At 41.3% G+C, this 14,239-nt stretch overlaps 2 protein-coding genes across 5 annotated transcripts in view; one reads left to right on the top strand and one right to left on the bottom strand.

Moving 5' to 3' along the window:
- LOC107216890 (equilibrative nucleoside transporter 4) overlaps positions 1-13,893 on the top strand; it is a 38,080-nt gene extending 24,187 nt beyond the window's left edge. Inside the window, exons 9-11 of one of the 4 annotated variants that reach the window (XR_006902557.1) lie at positions 4,886-5,098; positions 5,187-5,349; positions 12,196-12,327. Coding sequence is in view for 3 of the 4 variants with exons in the window: in XM_046730132.1 (XP_046586088.1) it covers positions 4,886-5,126; positions 12,196-12,593 (639 nt within the window). In the remaining variant the exon portion in view is untranslated. Of the gene's footprint in view, positions 1-4,885; positions 5,127-5,186; positions 5,350-12,195 lie in introns of all 4 variants that reach the window. The other 3 variants (XM_046730133.1, XM_046730134.1, XM_046730132.1) reach the window with 3 other exon arrangements.
- Positions 8,362-9,193, bottom strand: LOC124292697. Its single transcript, XM_046730135.1, has 2 exons — positions 9,059-9,193; positions 8,362-8,927 (listed from the first exon to the last, which is right to left on the bottom strand). The coding sequence occupies exons 1-2, from the start codon at positions 9,146-9,148 to the stop codon at positions 8,502-8,504; spliced, it is 516 nt and encodes a 171-aa protein (XP_046586091.1). The 5' UTR covers positions 9,149-9,193; the 3' UTR covers positions 8,362-8,501.
- Positions 13,894-14,239: the final 346 nt, after the last annotated feature.

A 14,239-nucleotide genomic window follows, 5' to 3' on the forward strand; every position in this document is an offset into this window, starting at 1 on the left:
AGTGCCGAACGCACCGATCTCGAACAGCGCCCCTCAGGTGAGCAACCACTCAGCTCAGCCTACAATGATCAAGCGCTCTCCAGTTCTTCTCGCCACAGTGCAATTGATCGCCTCGAATCCGGAGACTGGAGAAAGAATCATCGCTCGCGCTCTACTCGATCAAGGATCCAAAAGTTCATTCGTCACGGAGTCGCTAGCGCAACAATTGCGACTACATCGGCATCAAGCAACGAAACCGATCATTGGCGTCGGAGCTCATCAATCGGTAGTGACTCGCGGCATCGCGACATTGCAACTCCAATCTCGTACTCACACCTCGTTCTCGTGTCAGGTGGAGGCACTCGTGCTTCCACGACTCACATCGTATCTACCCTCACGTCGACTTCTCGTCGAAAACTGCCCTCATCTACGAGGACTCAACCTCGCGGATCCAAGCTTTGTGCATCCCAGTCAAATCGACGTAATTCTCGTAGCTGACATCTACAGCAACATCATTGGTCAAGGAGTTCGAAGAGGAGCACCAGGAACACCAATCGCGCAAGAAACTCAGTTCGGTTGGGTCCTCTCCGGCTGCGTTTCAGCGGAAGCAGCAAGCCCCTCGTATGGCGCAGTCCAAGGCTTCCAATACTCCCTGGATCACGAACTGCTCGATCTCGTGCAGTAGTTTTGGAAGCAGGAAGAAGTGTCGAAACCTTTGGCACTAACTTCCGAAGAAGAGTGTTGTGAGCAACACTTTTGCGAAACGGTTTCTCGAACTGCGTCCGGTCGTTACGTAGTTAGGCTGCCGCTCAAGGACAATTCGGTAGAGCTCGGCAATTCGCGGAATCCCGCGCATCAAATGCTCCTTCGTTTGGAGAAACGGTTCGGTAGCGACGCGAAACTCAAGGAAGCTTACTTGAGCTTCCGTCGTAGATATCGTGAACTCGGGCGCATGCATCGCGCTATCAATGTACCTGAAGACAATTCCCGCGTGTTTTATCTTCCCTATCACGGTGTAGTTCGCGACAGCAGTTCAACAACCAAGTTGCGTGTCGTGTTCAACGGGTCTCAAAGAACCAACCTCGGACTCTCTCTCAATGACAATCTTCTCGTCGGTCCAAAAGTGCAAACCGACCTCGCGGACGTTCTCCTACACTGGCGACAATATCCAGTCGCGTTCTCATCAGACATCGTCAAGATGTACCGACAAGTTTTGGTCCACAATGATGACCAAGATTTTCAGCGAATCCTCTGGAGGGAAGAACCAGAGCTACCGATTGAAGAACATCAACTGACTACGGTAACGTATCGTCTTGCAAGCGCTCCGTATCTCGCGATCCGTGTTCTCCATCAACTCGTTCAGGACGAAGATAAGCAGTATCCCTTTGCGAGCCACGTCATTCTCGAGAACACGTACGTCGACGACATCCTCTCAGGAGCAAAGGACGTTGATCAAGGTCGGAAGAAAATCAACGAACTCAATCAATTGCTCAAGGCGGACGGCTTTGAACTTCAAAAGTGGACGTCAAGCCACCCAGAAAGTCTCGTTGACATTTCTCGAAACCATCAAGAGATCGCGATGCATCTAAATCTCGATCAAAGTCCATTCTTTCGGGCTCTCGGTCTTGCGTGGAGACCAGACATCGACGCGTTCGCGTTCTCTCCACAAATTAATCAAACTCGGGACAATTTCACGAAACGAAAAGTTCTCTCACAAACCGCGCAGCTCTTTGATCCTCTCGGATGGCTCTCGCCGATCACGATCAGAGCCAAAATCTTTATGCAGAAATTGTGGACACTCGTTTTCGACTGGGACGAGCCGCTCTCAGCTTCATTGTCCTCGCGATGGATCGAGTTTCTACAAGATCTTCAAGGCATCTCAGCTATCACCATCCCACGATGGATCGGGTTAAGTTCAGCATCTCTCGGGATAGAGATCCATGGTTTCGCGGACGCCTCTCAAAGTGCATTAGGCGCAGTGATCTACGCGCGAACGTATATCAACACTCACGAAGTGCGCGTTTCACTAGTGTGCGCGAAAACTAAAGTAGCGCCGCTAAAGAAGGTGACAATTCCTCGTCTCGAACTCTGTGCTGCGAATCTTCTCGTCCGGTTGATGTGTCATGTGGAAAAGACTCTTAATTTCGAAAACAGCCCGGTTTATCTGTGGACGGATTCCACAGTCGCGCTCGCGTGGATCAAAAGCCACCCATCGCGGTGGAAGGAATTCGTTCGTAATCACGTAACGGAAATCCAAGAGTTCGCGCGCGCTCGTTGGTATCACATCTCGGGTTCTGGAAACCCCGCTGATCTTGCGTCTCGTGGTGCATCTCCGGAGCAACTCCAAAAATCAGAACTTTGGACCTTCGGACCATCCTGGCTCTCGAAGCCTTGTGTCAATTGGCCATCCTTATCTCCGCGACCGGAAGAAAACATTCATCTCGCGGAAAGAAAAGGGCTGTCGACGCACATCGCAACGGCTAAGCTGCTACAAATCTGGGATCTCGTCGATCGCTACTCAAAACTATTGACTCTCCTCAAAGTCACATCATTGTGTAAACGCGCAGCAAATCGGTTCCTCGCGAAGACGACATCGAATCACGTAAACACGTCTATCAGTGTCGGACCGATCTCTACTCTCGAATTAAGCGACGCCCAACTGTTTTGAACCAAGGTGACCCAGCAGGCGTACTTCGTGGAAGAAATTCGCCAAATCGAGACAAGCTCAAGTCTCACTCGAGGTCATCCACTATCGCGACTCACGCCGTTCATCGATTCAAACGGATTCCTCAGAGTCGGTGGTCGACTGAATCACTCATTGCTTTCGTATGACGAAAGGCACCCGTTCATCTTGCCTCGCGAATCATCGTTCTCCACATTGATCATCGATCATCATCATCGGTTGACGCTCTACGAAGGTCCGCAACTCACTCTCGCCACAATCCGACAGCGGTACTGGATCCTGGGAGGAAGAGTACCGATCCGCATGTTCATACATCGTTGCGTTCCTTGTGCGTGTCATCGCGCCACCCCCAGCAGCCAACAGATGGGCCAACTCCCTCAGTCTCGAGTCACGCAATCAAGGCCGTTTCTTCACTCTGGCGTTGACTACGCTGGTCCATTCTCGATTCGAGCCTCCCGCGGAAGAGGAGCGAAATCATACAAGGGATATATCGTTATCTTCATCTGCTTCACGACCTCGGCTGTGCATCTCGAGCTAGTTTCGGACTACACGACGGAGGCATTGATCGCGGCGTACAAACGCTTCACATCTCGACGAGGATTTTGTGCCTCGATCGCAAGCGATTGTGGAACGAATCTCGTCGGCGCAGACTCAGAACGTCGCCGTCTTCTCGCTGCATCGTCGAAGGAGTTCTCAGAAATCGCAAACATCCTCGCATCACACGGAACCCAGTGGCGGTTCAATCCTCCCTCCGCGCCTCATTTCGGTGGAAAATGGAAAGCCGGAGTCAAATCGGTCAAATTTCACCTCAAACGTTCGAGCAATTCGCGACGTTCCTCACGCAAGTAGAAGCCACGCTCAACTCTCAACCTCTTTGCGCTATGTCGGACGATCCAAGGGATCCAAGTGCCTTGACTCCAGGACACTTTCTCGTCGGCTCAGCATTAAACACAATTCCTGAGCCGTCACTCATCGAGGGGCCAGGTCAACGGCTATCGCACTGGCAACACTCGCGTCAAATGCTGGAGCATTTTTGGAAACGGTGGAGTACGGAGTATCTTCAGTCCTTCCAAAACCTCTCGAAATGGCAGACTCATTGCGGGAACATCAAAATCGGATCCATCGTTCTCGTAAAAAACGAAAATCTACCTCCATCTGTGTGGCCTCTCGCGAAAGTGATCGAAGTGCACGGGAACCGACGGTCTCGTTCGCGCTGTGACCATTAAAACGAAATCCGCTGTGTTAAAACGTCCAATCGTAAAATTGTGTGTGCTTCCAGTGTCCTCTTAAGACAATTATTGACTCTAAGAATGAATAACGCACGGCGGGCGGCATAATCTAATTTCGCGATCGTTACCGATAGCGAAGCAGGTGGTATGTTTCGGCAACGTATCGAATAGTTAAATGTGTGTCTCGTGACACTCAAAATCGTCCTCGCACATGTACGCACACTCGCGTGCAATGTTTACTTGCCGTCTCTGCGTCAAATCTCGCCGCTTGCCCGTGTCACGACTCAAAACCTGTCAGCTGTATCTCATGTATTGTCTACTGTCTCGAAATCATGTATGTGTGTAATCTATGTGTTCTCTCGCTCTGTAAAATCTTCACTCTCTGTAACGTTCTCTTGCGATACGGTCTGTATCGCCACATCGAAACCAATAAAAGTCTCGTTTATCGGTAATCATTATCTCTCTCCATCTCAACATCATTTTTGTTTCATTTACACTCGTCCTCATCACTAATTTGCGGATCCCACGTCGATGAGCCATATCCTTTTGCCATCTCTCTAAACACATATCATTAAAAAATTCTCATAAATTTCGATTATTATCATTGAAATAATAATTGATTTTATTCAAAGAAGTAGAGATCATATACATTTGATGATCTTACTGTATCAATATGTATTTTTAACACTTTCTGTGGAGTAAATGGGGATATGTGTGAAAAGTTTTCTTGAAATAACGAAATTTAGAAAAAGAAATTGAATTTCGAAAATCGGATTAATCGATTTTTATACGATAAGGAAAACGAATATAAATATACACGAGTAGTCACAGTTTACCCGGTGCGGCGGCACTATTACGAGAGCGAGACGAGAATTCCGACGGCGTGAACGCACGTCAGCGGTGGGGGTACCTGAGTTCCAAGAAAAATACTCCGCTACTCCCCCATCGCCGGTACTATTATGAGAGCGGACTGTATTACGCTACTTTTCCTCAGGTCTTAGCCTCGATCCCATACGAGTGGACTCGTACACAGCTACTATACTTTTCTGGAGCACGTGCGATTCTCATTCCCCTGTTCCTGTTGTGCGCTATTCCAAGACGAGCGCCGATTTTGTCGGGCGAAGGCTATCCGTTATTGTTCTCGCTACTCCTAGGCTTGACCAACGGAATTGTTGGAAGTGTACCCATGATTCAAGCACCCAGCAAGGTACCCGAGGAACACAGAGAATTGACGGGTAAGAAGCTATGTATATAACACCTTCTAACCGATGGATCACTATTACATGTACATACAGGGAAGGTCTGGTCAATGGACCCAACCTGATCCACTCAGTGCGCCTACCCCACACATGCACAACTCTTACGTGAGCCAAGCTAGACGGTCAATACTGCAAACTTGAGAAAAAATACGGCCCGCAAGGGAATCTTGAGCCCGCGACCGTCATGGTAACCATTGGCGTCAGTGTCGCACAGAGTAGTCAGAATTATGTGAATCACTAGATCGTGATAAATTCACGATACAAGATTATCGCTTTAATTAGAAAACATGGTAAAAATAAATTGACTAGAAATAATTATTCCATTCATTGGGAATTGTGATTCTGGAATAATTAAATTTAGCGGATAATGTGACGGTGCAAAAAGTTAAGGATATCAGAACAGCATGCGACTGAAACAAAGTTAAATGACATGACTTTTATTACATGTAAATTAGTAACAGGAGGTTGGAGAATCCGTTTAATAATAACACCGGTTAACACAAATTTTGAGCCTGTGTTCTAGATGTCAAATTTTGATTTCTTCCACGTAACTAATAAAAGAAAAAATAGTTGTATTGGATAAAAGTTTGATATTTCAAGGTACTGCTACCTGCTGCTTATAGTAGCAATCAAAAACTTCAATACTTATTCAACAACGTTAAAAAGACAAAAGCAAACTTTCCAAGTAATAAATGAAGATTTTAGTTATTATTCGATGTATAGAATCAAAATTTGGTCACTTAAATAGAATTAAAAATTTTTTTTTCTTTTGTTGTCTCCTGTATAATTTACTCAACATTTTAACTATTCAATCAATTTAATATTAAATTATCTAAATTTAAAACCTAAGACTACGTACGTTTCTCAATTTTTTAAATAATCATCTTACAAAATTTTGATTAGAGTGAAATAAACGCGATCAAGTTACTGCGGTCGAAGCGGCTAGGCTTTCGAATTTCATAAAAAAAATGCATAGATCAACTCGCGAGATGTCACCTTTCCAATTTTTAATTACCTCCTCCTATTTTTCGAAACAAAAACAGAAAAAAGGACGTTAATATAATTACCCCAAAAATACAAAGTTGACCTAGCAAACACATCGTGCTGGACCATTGCCAGTTTGATATAGAGCCGCTGCACTGAAGGCTGATGCAGCAACAGCTTGACTATGTAAACGATCAAAATATTTTTCCAAATGTATTTAATCAGCCTAATGTAACTTCTATTATATATTTTTTAAATTAATATCAACTTACATTAGTCAAGGACCCTTAAAACGCAATTTTAGTTTCACAACAAATCTGACGCTTTCAAGATGGGATTCGATCAGGGACCACTGGCATTACCAATCGCACGCTCTATTCATTAGGCTACAGTTTGCTTTACAAAACAGGAAACCTTTTTCCTACTGATACACGACTCCGATCAGGAGATGGAATTTCGTGCTGTCATAGAATATTAAAAATTATCTCACTACAGGACACATATCACAAAAATTTTTATTCACGATTGTATCATCATCAAGACTGTCAGGTGATTAACATCCGTATTTTGGCAAAAATTTGGTCCCAATTATTTTCAAGATACTTCAGAGAAAATATGGCCCTATTGCGTCATCAAAGCAACATATTTAGATCAACGATTACCGTCAACTATAAATTTTGGTCGGTAAACTGGTCAACTACTTAATTTTGCATACCATGTATCTAGCAAGAACTCCATATCATGAATAGATGAAAATTGCTTTCATCGGACAAATGATGGCATATTACCATCATAAGCCAGTCTGTATTACCTGTACTGAATCGTCAAAATGCTAGCAATATCATGTACCATAATGCCAAAGTGATGGCAATCCGGTTAAGGTGGTTCTAACACTCAGTGCCGATTTGTGTGGGGGCTCAAGCAATGCCCTCAATTTTTTCAGTAATATACATGTTTGTCATCGTACAGTGGCTCGTCATCAAGTTATTGATAATTTAATGTAACAATTACTCGTTGTTTGTGGATAAATAAAATCCAGGGAATAGGAATAATTTCACATTACGGTACTGCATACAGAATAACAGTAACGTCGCAATTGTCTATTTCATTCCCACCGCCAATTTATTCGACGCACTCATCGGTGACCATCGCGGACTTATGGACGGAGCGTAAGCTAGGCTTGATGGCGAGGGGTATGCGCCTTGCGGAGAGTACATGTGGTAGCACATCGGCCATATTGATGAGCTAAGTTTTCGGGCGCCACGTTTAAACGATTCACTTTAGGCAGTATTAGTTTTTCGGACAGATCGTTGTGATAAACTATTTCTTCGAACTGTATAGGTATGTACGAACACAGCTTCAATTCTTTTTGTATAAAAAACTGTGCAGGTAAGCACATTTTTTTAAATCCAATTTTAATTCCGGCGTACATTCTATAGAGGTGCAAAGCACCTGTGCATAGAACCAGAATAATACTGAGTATAAATGTAAACGAAGAAAAAACCAAAAAAAAATATAATACAATGACAGAATGAACAGAAACACCGCGTTGAATAATTCGTAAATTTTTGTATATAGAACCTACATGAATAAATGATTTATATTCACATGCTGAAATATATTTGTATTTAAAAACTATGAATTGAACTCACATTTGGTATAGCATCGTCTTTCAGACTAACTTTGAAGGCAGATGTTCGATCGAATGATTCCGGTGAAAAATGACATGAACATAAATAAGCATACTTTGGCACACTTGTCTTCGTCAACCCTATCGTATCAAGCCATATCCTACGCCTCTCAATATTTTTCGGAAAACTTGAAGGAATGTAGATACAAATACATACATTACTTGGAATCGCAGCATTCACCTTATTTACAGTTCCAGAAGCGTTACTTATACTTACAGGTGAAATGTAGCCTTATTCTGTACTTCGACCTCACATTGTTTTTGTGATTTTGAGAAAGATCTGTTTTTGCAGTTAGGCGCTACACAATAAGGCATGTTGTATTATTCTGAATTCTCAATCCATGATCGGTTACCATCTGACCTGACCTATACAACAATAACAAACAACTGCACATGCATACACATCCGCGTGCGTTCGTAGCTGTGGTATACGTATATCTATTCAGCTCATCAAGATGGCTGACGGCTCTGATTCCCCTTCCCACGAAGTATAGATACAAGGAGTCTGAACGTAATGTTGAACGAATGGTCGTAATTTAGGGGACAGATTTTTTTGCCGGTAGAGTGCGCCACTTTTTAAGAAGCACTCGTTTAAATTCTTACGCGGGAAGTCTTGTTGCTATTGACACCTCTCTGGAAAAAAATATTCTGAGAAATGTGGAATTAAATACAAAGTTTTAGGATTTACATTTAACTTTTCTCTCCGTAGCACTTTTATTAAAACATTTGACTAGAAAATGCCCCCGCATTATTATGAAATTGTTAATTATTTTTTTTGTTAATTCTTTTTTATGCTCGTCACAGCCAACAAAAATTGATATATTTCTTGTCGTATCGTCATTTATATCAGAGATTGTTGAAGAATCATTATTTAATAGCAAGCTACAATTGTTTTCATTGTCGTCATTAGTATGTGATTTTGGCTCAGCTTTCTTCCTCAAATGAACTTTCTGGTATTCATACACATATACACTACCATCTTTTAAAATCTCTCGATCAGTTTTAATCACATTCTCTGGATTAAAGTGTAATTCGCAAATAAAACTGCTAGCTTTTAATTCTTGTCCCAAAGCTGAGCTCCATTTACTACGCAATTCAACATCCTTAAAAGTAATATATATTTTTATATTTAAGCACATAAATAAAAATATTTTTCAAATATTAGAAAACTACATAAATTTTAGAATTATTTGTTAATAACACAAATTTTCAATATTATTTTGAGGTTACTCACTTTTGGTGCTTTGAATAAAGCTACTTTCTCTACATTCTCACTTGCCTTTCGGCCACTAAGACAACCATGAACAGCACAACACCTACCCATTGTTTTCTTAAAATTAATTTTAAATAGATAAATTTTTATTTTATATTTAATTTAATTAATTTTAACACTCGCGAGCTAGTATATGGTGTATGTTTACGTGTAATAATAATAATAACAACGGTACGTCCTGAGTACTTGCGCAGCCAGTGGCAGAAAAGAGAACTATGATTTAGGTTTATTATTGCGTACATTAATACTATGAAAACCCCGATACCGTTCAGACTCCTTGTATCTATACTCCGTGCCCCTTCCGTCTTTCGCCGCATCCCCGCACTCATAGGCTCCGTCCATAAGTCCGTGGTGACCATGCACTAGCCTAACCCCGTAGATTGTTCTCACGCATGCGCCCTGGCGTTATACACATACCACGTGATATCTGCGACGCTGCCGATTCTCGAGGCAGTTACTAAACATTTCTCAACTACCAATTTTTTGACACTTCAACAACCAATATCTTTTAATTGTTGTTATTGACCCTACACTTTATTCTTGTATTTTCAATCCTCGTGATCTAGTTAACATTACTTTAGTTTTTCATCAACATCTGTTCGGTAAATGCATAATATTACTCGGCCCATGTCTCGCAGGGGTAATTCTCCCATAAGCCCTGTGTTAAGAATCCGATTTTCAACTACTTCTATCTCTCTTATTTAGTCGTAGACCTGGCTTGAAATTTCGCTTCGATGAGAATGAGTACTTTATCTATAATATAATAAAAAATTATTTTTCACTGTTCACAAGCCGTACGTGTTTGAGTGACTTTAAAGCTGTGTACATTATATTAAAATTTGATGTTATGTTATTAGACTGCCGGAGGGGCCGATATCAAACGATCAAATTGTAACAAAACTGTATTCGTCAGTCGAAAGGTGGAGGGCACTCGGTTGTCATAAGATAGGTACTATCCAACAGTGTATCAGTAATTTTCGTACGCACGCCGGTAAAAAGTTGCCGTACTTGCCAATACCGAGCCATCAAAATGCAATAAAAACTACGCCCAGCACGAAACGCATTCCACCGGAAAGTTCTTAGACTGGCCTCATCAAGATGGATCAAATTAACTATACTCTACTCGGCGAGAGATCGACTCAGCGTCGCACAGGTTCAGGGGGCTTATTACGGTTCTCAGGTGAGCGCGTAGTCACTGTTCACATTCTCATCACACGGGAATTCGCTCATCCAATTACGGATCTGCCGAGTGAAAATGTGAAATCACTAGGACACTTCCGACTAGTGATCTCACGCCATTACAGTTTGGAATGGCTTGGAATGAACATACACTTTCATTGTTTGATTATTCATTATTTTTTATTTTTATTGTGAATATTGACATCAAAGAAATATATCTATAAACCTAGAAGTATTTAGAATTGTTCGCCTGTAAAGACTTCGAAATTCATTTTCGGGGCTCATAAATGGATTTGAGGCATCCCGCAATCTTCGTTGAATTCTTTATCATCTATTATTTCGATTTGGCATGAAAAATACGACCATTGAATTATTCATTTTATTTCTTTTGACAAATGTTCAATATTTGCGACTTGCTTGTGGCTTGTTAGGTTAACCGTTACTGTGCAATTTGCGTCTGTTGCTACACTAGCGCCACGACTGTCCTCGAACACGTTAACTCACTTCAATCTCACCTTCTCACATCCAATTTTGTGTCGAGTTAGCTCGCGCGAAGAGACACGCACTTTCACGAGGTGAGATTAACCGTAATAGGGTGAGTCGCTCACATTCGTCATTTCCACCCAATCCGAAAACCGTAATAAGCCTCCAGGTGGAGCAAAGGTCAGGTGGGGATAGCGGAGCTTGATACTCATAATCAGTATCGTACCTACAATTTCGCACATTGAAAATTCCACGCTCTGTAACAGGACTAATGGATAAAATAATATGAATATCACGGTCTCATTATATCTTACTTGAAATTTCACAAGTCCGGATTCGCTCGCTATTTTGTAACGACTGACACTCGAAGGTTTGAAATCAACCATAAGGTTTGAGTATCTGGGTACCCTTGTCGGCGGTAGCCGGGTATGACGAGCTGCGAGACCCGTTCGGTAACCTGAACTGAGTAAAGTGAGCAGCGTATTAAACGGAATCTGACCGAAATGGACGCGTTTGGCTTCGTAATTGTGTTGATCTCTCGCCGGACAGAGTACACATTATTTTTAATATTGATCATCAAATAACTCACAAACTATCAGACTGATCATATTCAAAATATAATCACTTTTCAGTTGAGAGAAGCCCCGAGACCAAAATCATCTAGATCCATTCATTCATTTCCCAGATATTGCCAAACCAAAATTGATTACACATACGGGCACGCACGTACACACATACAGGCAGACGTCCGAAAATGGTCAGAGGTGATTCTCCAGAGCTTAAAAGGTTGAGATTTAGTTAAAACTCAACTTTTCATTTTCCGGTTGATTATAATAACTTCCTATATTTTTTTGGGTTGTCCAACGAGCGGAAAGTTCAATGATGTGGAGAGGTTCTACAGATCAAAGTATTCAATTCGATTGAGGGGTTGATCCCCTCGAAATCTGATGTACACCAATCAATAAATTTTTCGAAATCCTTATTAATCTTGTGTAATCATGTGAAATTTTTATGAACTATGTAATCTTGAAATCTGTTCTACACACCAACTGATGAGTATTGGAAAATGTCTTCATTGCGTCTGAACCTGATTATCGGTGCCATTTCATCGCCACATAACCTAAGTTTTCAGTTTTCATGAAGGCAAATTGTAATTCCTGAGGTTTCAAATGACTTATAAGAGATAAATTAATTAAATATTATCAATAATATACCTTTTTTACTATCCACAGGTGAAAAAGACAGTCAACGGTTAATCGTCAATCTGGCTGCATTAGTTTGATTTTGTTCCCACTAGATGACGGATTGCAAAGTGACAGTCCCAATAATTCAACTCCTTGTCCAGCACCAATACAATTTCGAGTTTGATATTAAGTGATAAATTATGGCAATAACATTAATTTTACGGCCGCTTAAGTATACCTTATCTATTACAGGCAACATCATGACACTCTCTTACACGACGGGACTGACCGTTGGATCTCTACTGGCGTACATGCTTGATGCTTGCCTGGGACCCCCGCTCCAAACGAAAGACATATGTCCAAAAGTCCGGAAGATCATATCAGCTACAGTCAACTCTACATCATCAATCCTCATGCAAACAACTACAATGGCGACAATCACTACTGGCCTTCCAATGGTAGATAGACTGACGAGAATTCCTGCACTGAAAACTATCACGCCCGCAGTCACCGCTGCCATAGCAACCACGGTATTTTCCAACGACACAACAACGTTTTCCAACATCAGTACACTCAACTCTATGACAACTGCACTACCAAAATTTTTGGCTAATGCAACCGCGGCAAGCAACGCAATTTTACCACATTAAAGTAACCTGCGGCAGCTAACATACATATATTGCCTCATTTGACTCTCCGTTTTCATACTAGATTTCCACGACCCAGAAATTTTTGAATTAATAGTATATTATGTCACAAGAGAATAATTTCCTTTGATTCCTATTTTACATATAGGACGTTATTTCCGACTCAACTCTGGTCACATTATTAACTTGAAAAAAAAGAAAGAGAAAATTCAAACCACGTTTACAAGTAATGCATGGATGTACGACGGTGCGAGTGAAGGTGAGGGAGCAGGGGGGGGCGGGCTCCACCTCCTAAAAAATATATGTTCTAAATATAAAATAAAATTTTAGAAAATCTTAGAAATACGCTGAAAATAATTGTGCGGCATTTAGTGTATATTAGTAACATCAACAATTGACATAATAATCAATGATAATACGGAAAGATGTAGTTCGAAATGGAAAAGAGAGAGAGAAAACCACAAAAATTGAGCAAGTCTTACAGTAGTCGCTAATGATGTGCAACATCTAACCTGCGTCGTGCTGATCAAGTTAAGGTTAGCAGAACGAACAGTTGATAGCCGTGTCTTCTTTCTCTTCATTAGCCTCTCTCTCTCTCTCTCTCTCTCTCTACCTCTCTTTATTTTTTTTTTTTTACTATTTACCATTTACTACCTTTATATTTATACGAAACTTCTGATATTTTACTGTAGTACCTATCTTATCCTATTTTTATTTTTAGGACACCTATCCATTGTATTGTATGGAGATTGCATGTGAGGTAGTTTTGTTTGCAATATTATTTATATTTGATATGCTTCTCAATATGTATATGTGGGAACGATAGTGAGCCGGCTTTTTTTGTTTATATTATTAATTTCTTATTATTGTCATATTTATTTCTGAGATACCTGCTTGCGCTCACCGTGTTTACTTTACTGTCTTACTATTTCACTGTTATACCTTTTATCCTATGTTTATCTTTCAGACACCTGTCCACTGTTTAATATGAAGAGTATGCATAAGACAGTTCTGCAACATTATTATTTAACATTTTGGTGTGCGTCTGTAAACCTATGTGTGGGAAATGAGAATGAGCTGACTTTGCTCTATGTTGTTTTATACTATTATTTTTATATTTATTTAGAGTTATCTGAGTGCTGTAACTCCATGTGTTTATCTTAGTATCTTATTGTATTGTTTTACACTATTTTAATATTTGTTTTCTTTATGATTCCTCTGTATTTCTTATGTTTAATTTTTCGGTTCTGCTGTACATACATACATGGTTCTAGCCATTTGGGAGATGTCAGCTTTGGCTTAGTAAATTTTCTTTGTCAGACAGTTGTCAGTCAATCTCTCTCTCTCTCTCTCTCTCTCTCTCTCTCTCTCTCTCTCTCTCTCTCTCTCTCTCTCTCTCTCTCTCTCTCTCTCTCTCTCTCTCTCTCTCTCTCTCTCTCTCTCTCTCTCTCTCTCTCTCTCTCTCTCTCTCTCTCTCTCTCTTTCGTTCCGCTGTTTTCTTGACATATCTCTGCTGTCTCTTGCCCACGGGCGTTCGTTTTTGCAGAACATAGCACGCACAAAATTGCTATTCACCTCCATAAATAGAATTCTTTCCTCGGTGAGCTGTTTTTGGGAAAAAGTGAGGTGAAAAGCATTTGGAATCCTAA

The sequence above is a fragment of the Neodiprion lecontei genome, chromosome 2 (genome assembly GCF_021901455.1).
Source record: "Neodiprion lecontei isolate iyNeoLeco1 chromosome 2, iyNeoLeco1.1, whole genome shotgun sequence".
NCBI classification, from domain to species: domain Eukaryota; kingdom Metazoa; phylum Arthropoda; class Insecta; order Hymenoptera; family Diprionidae; genus Neodiprion; species Neodiprion lecontei.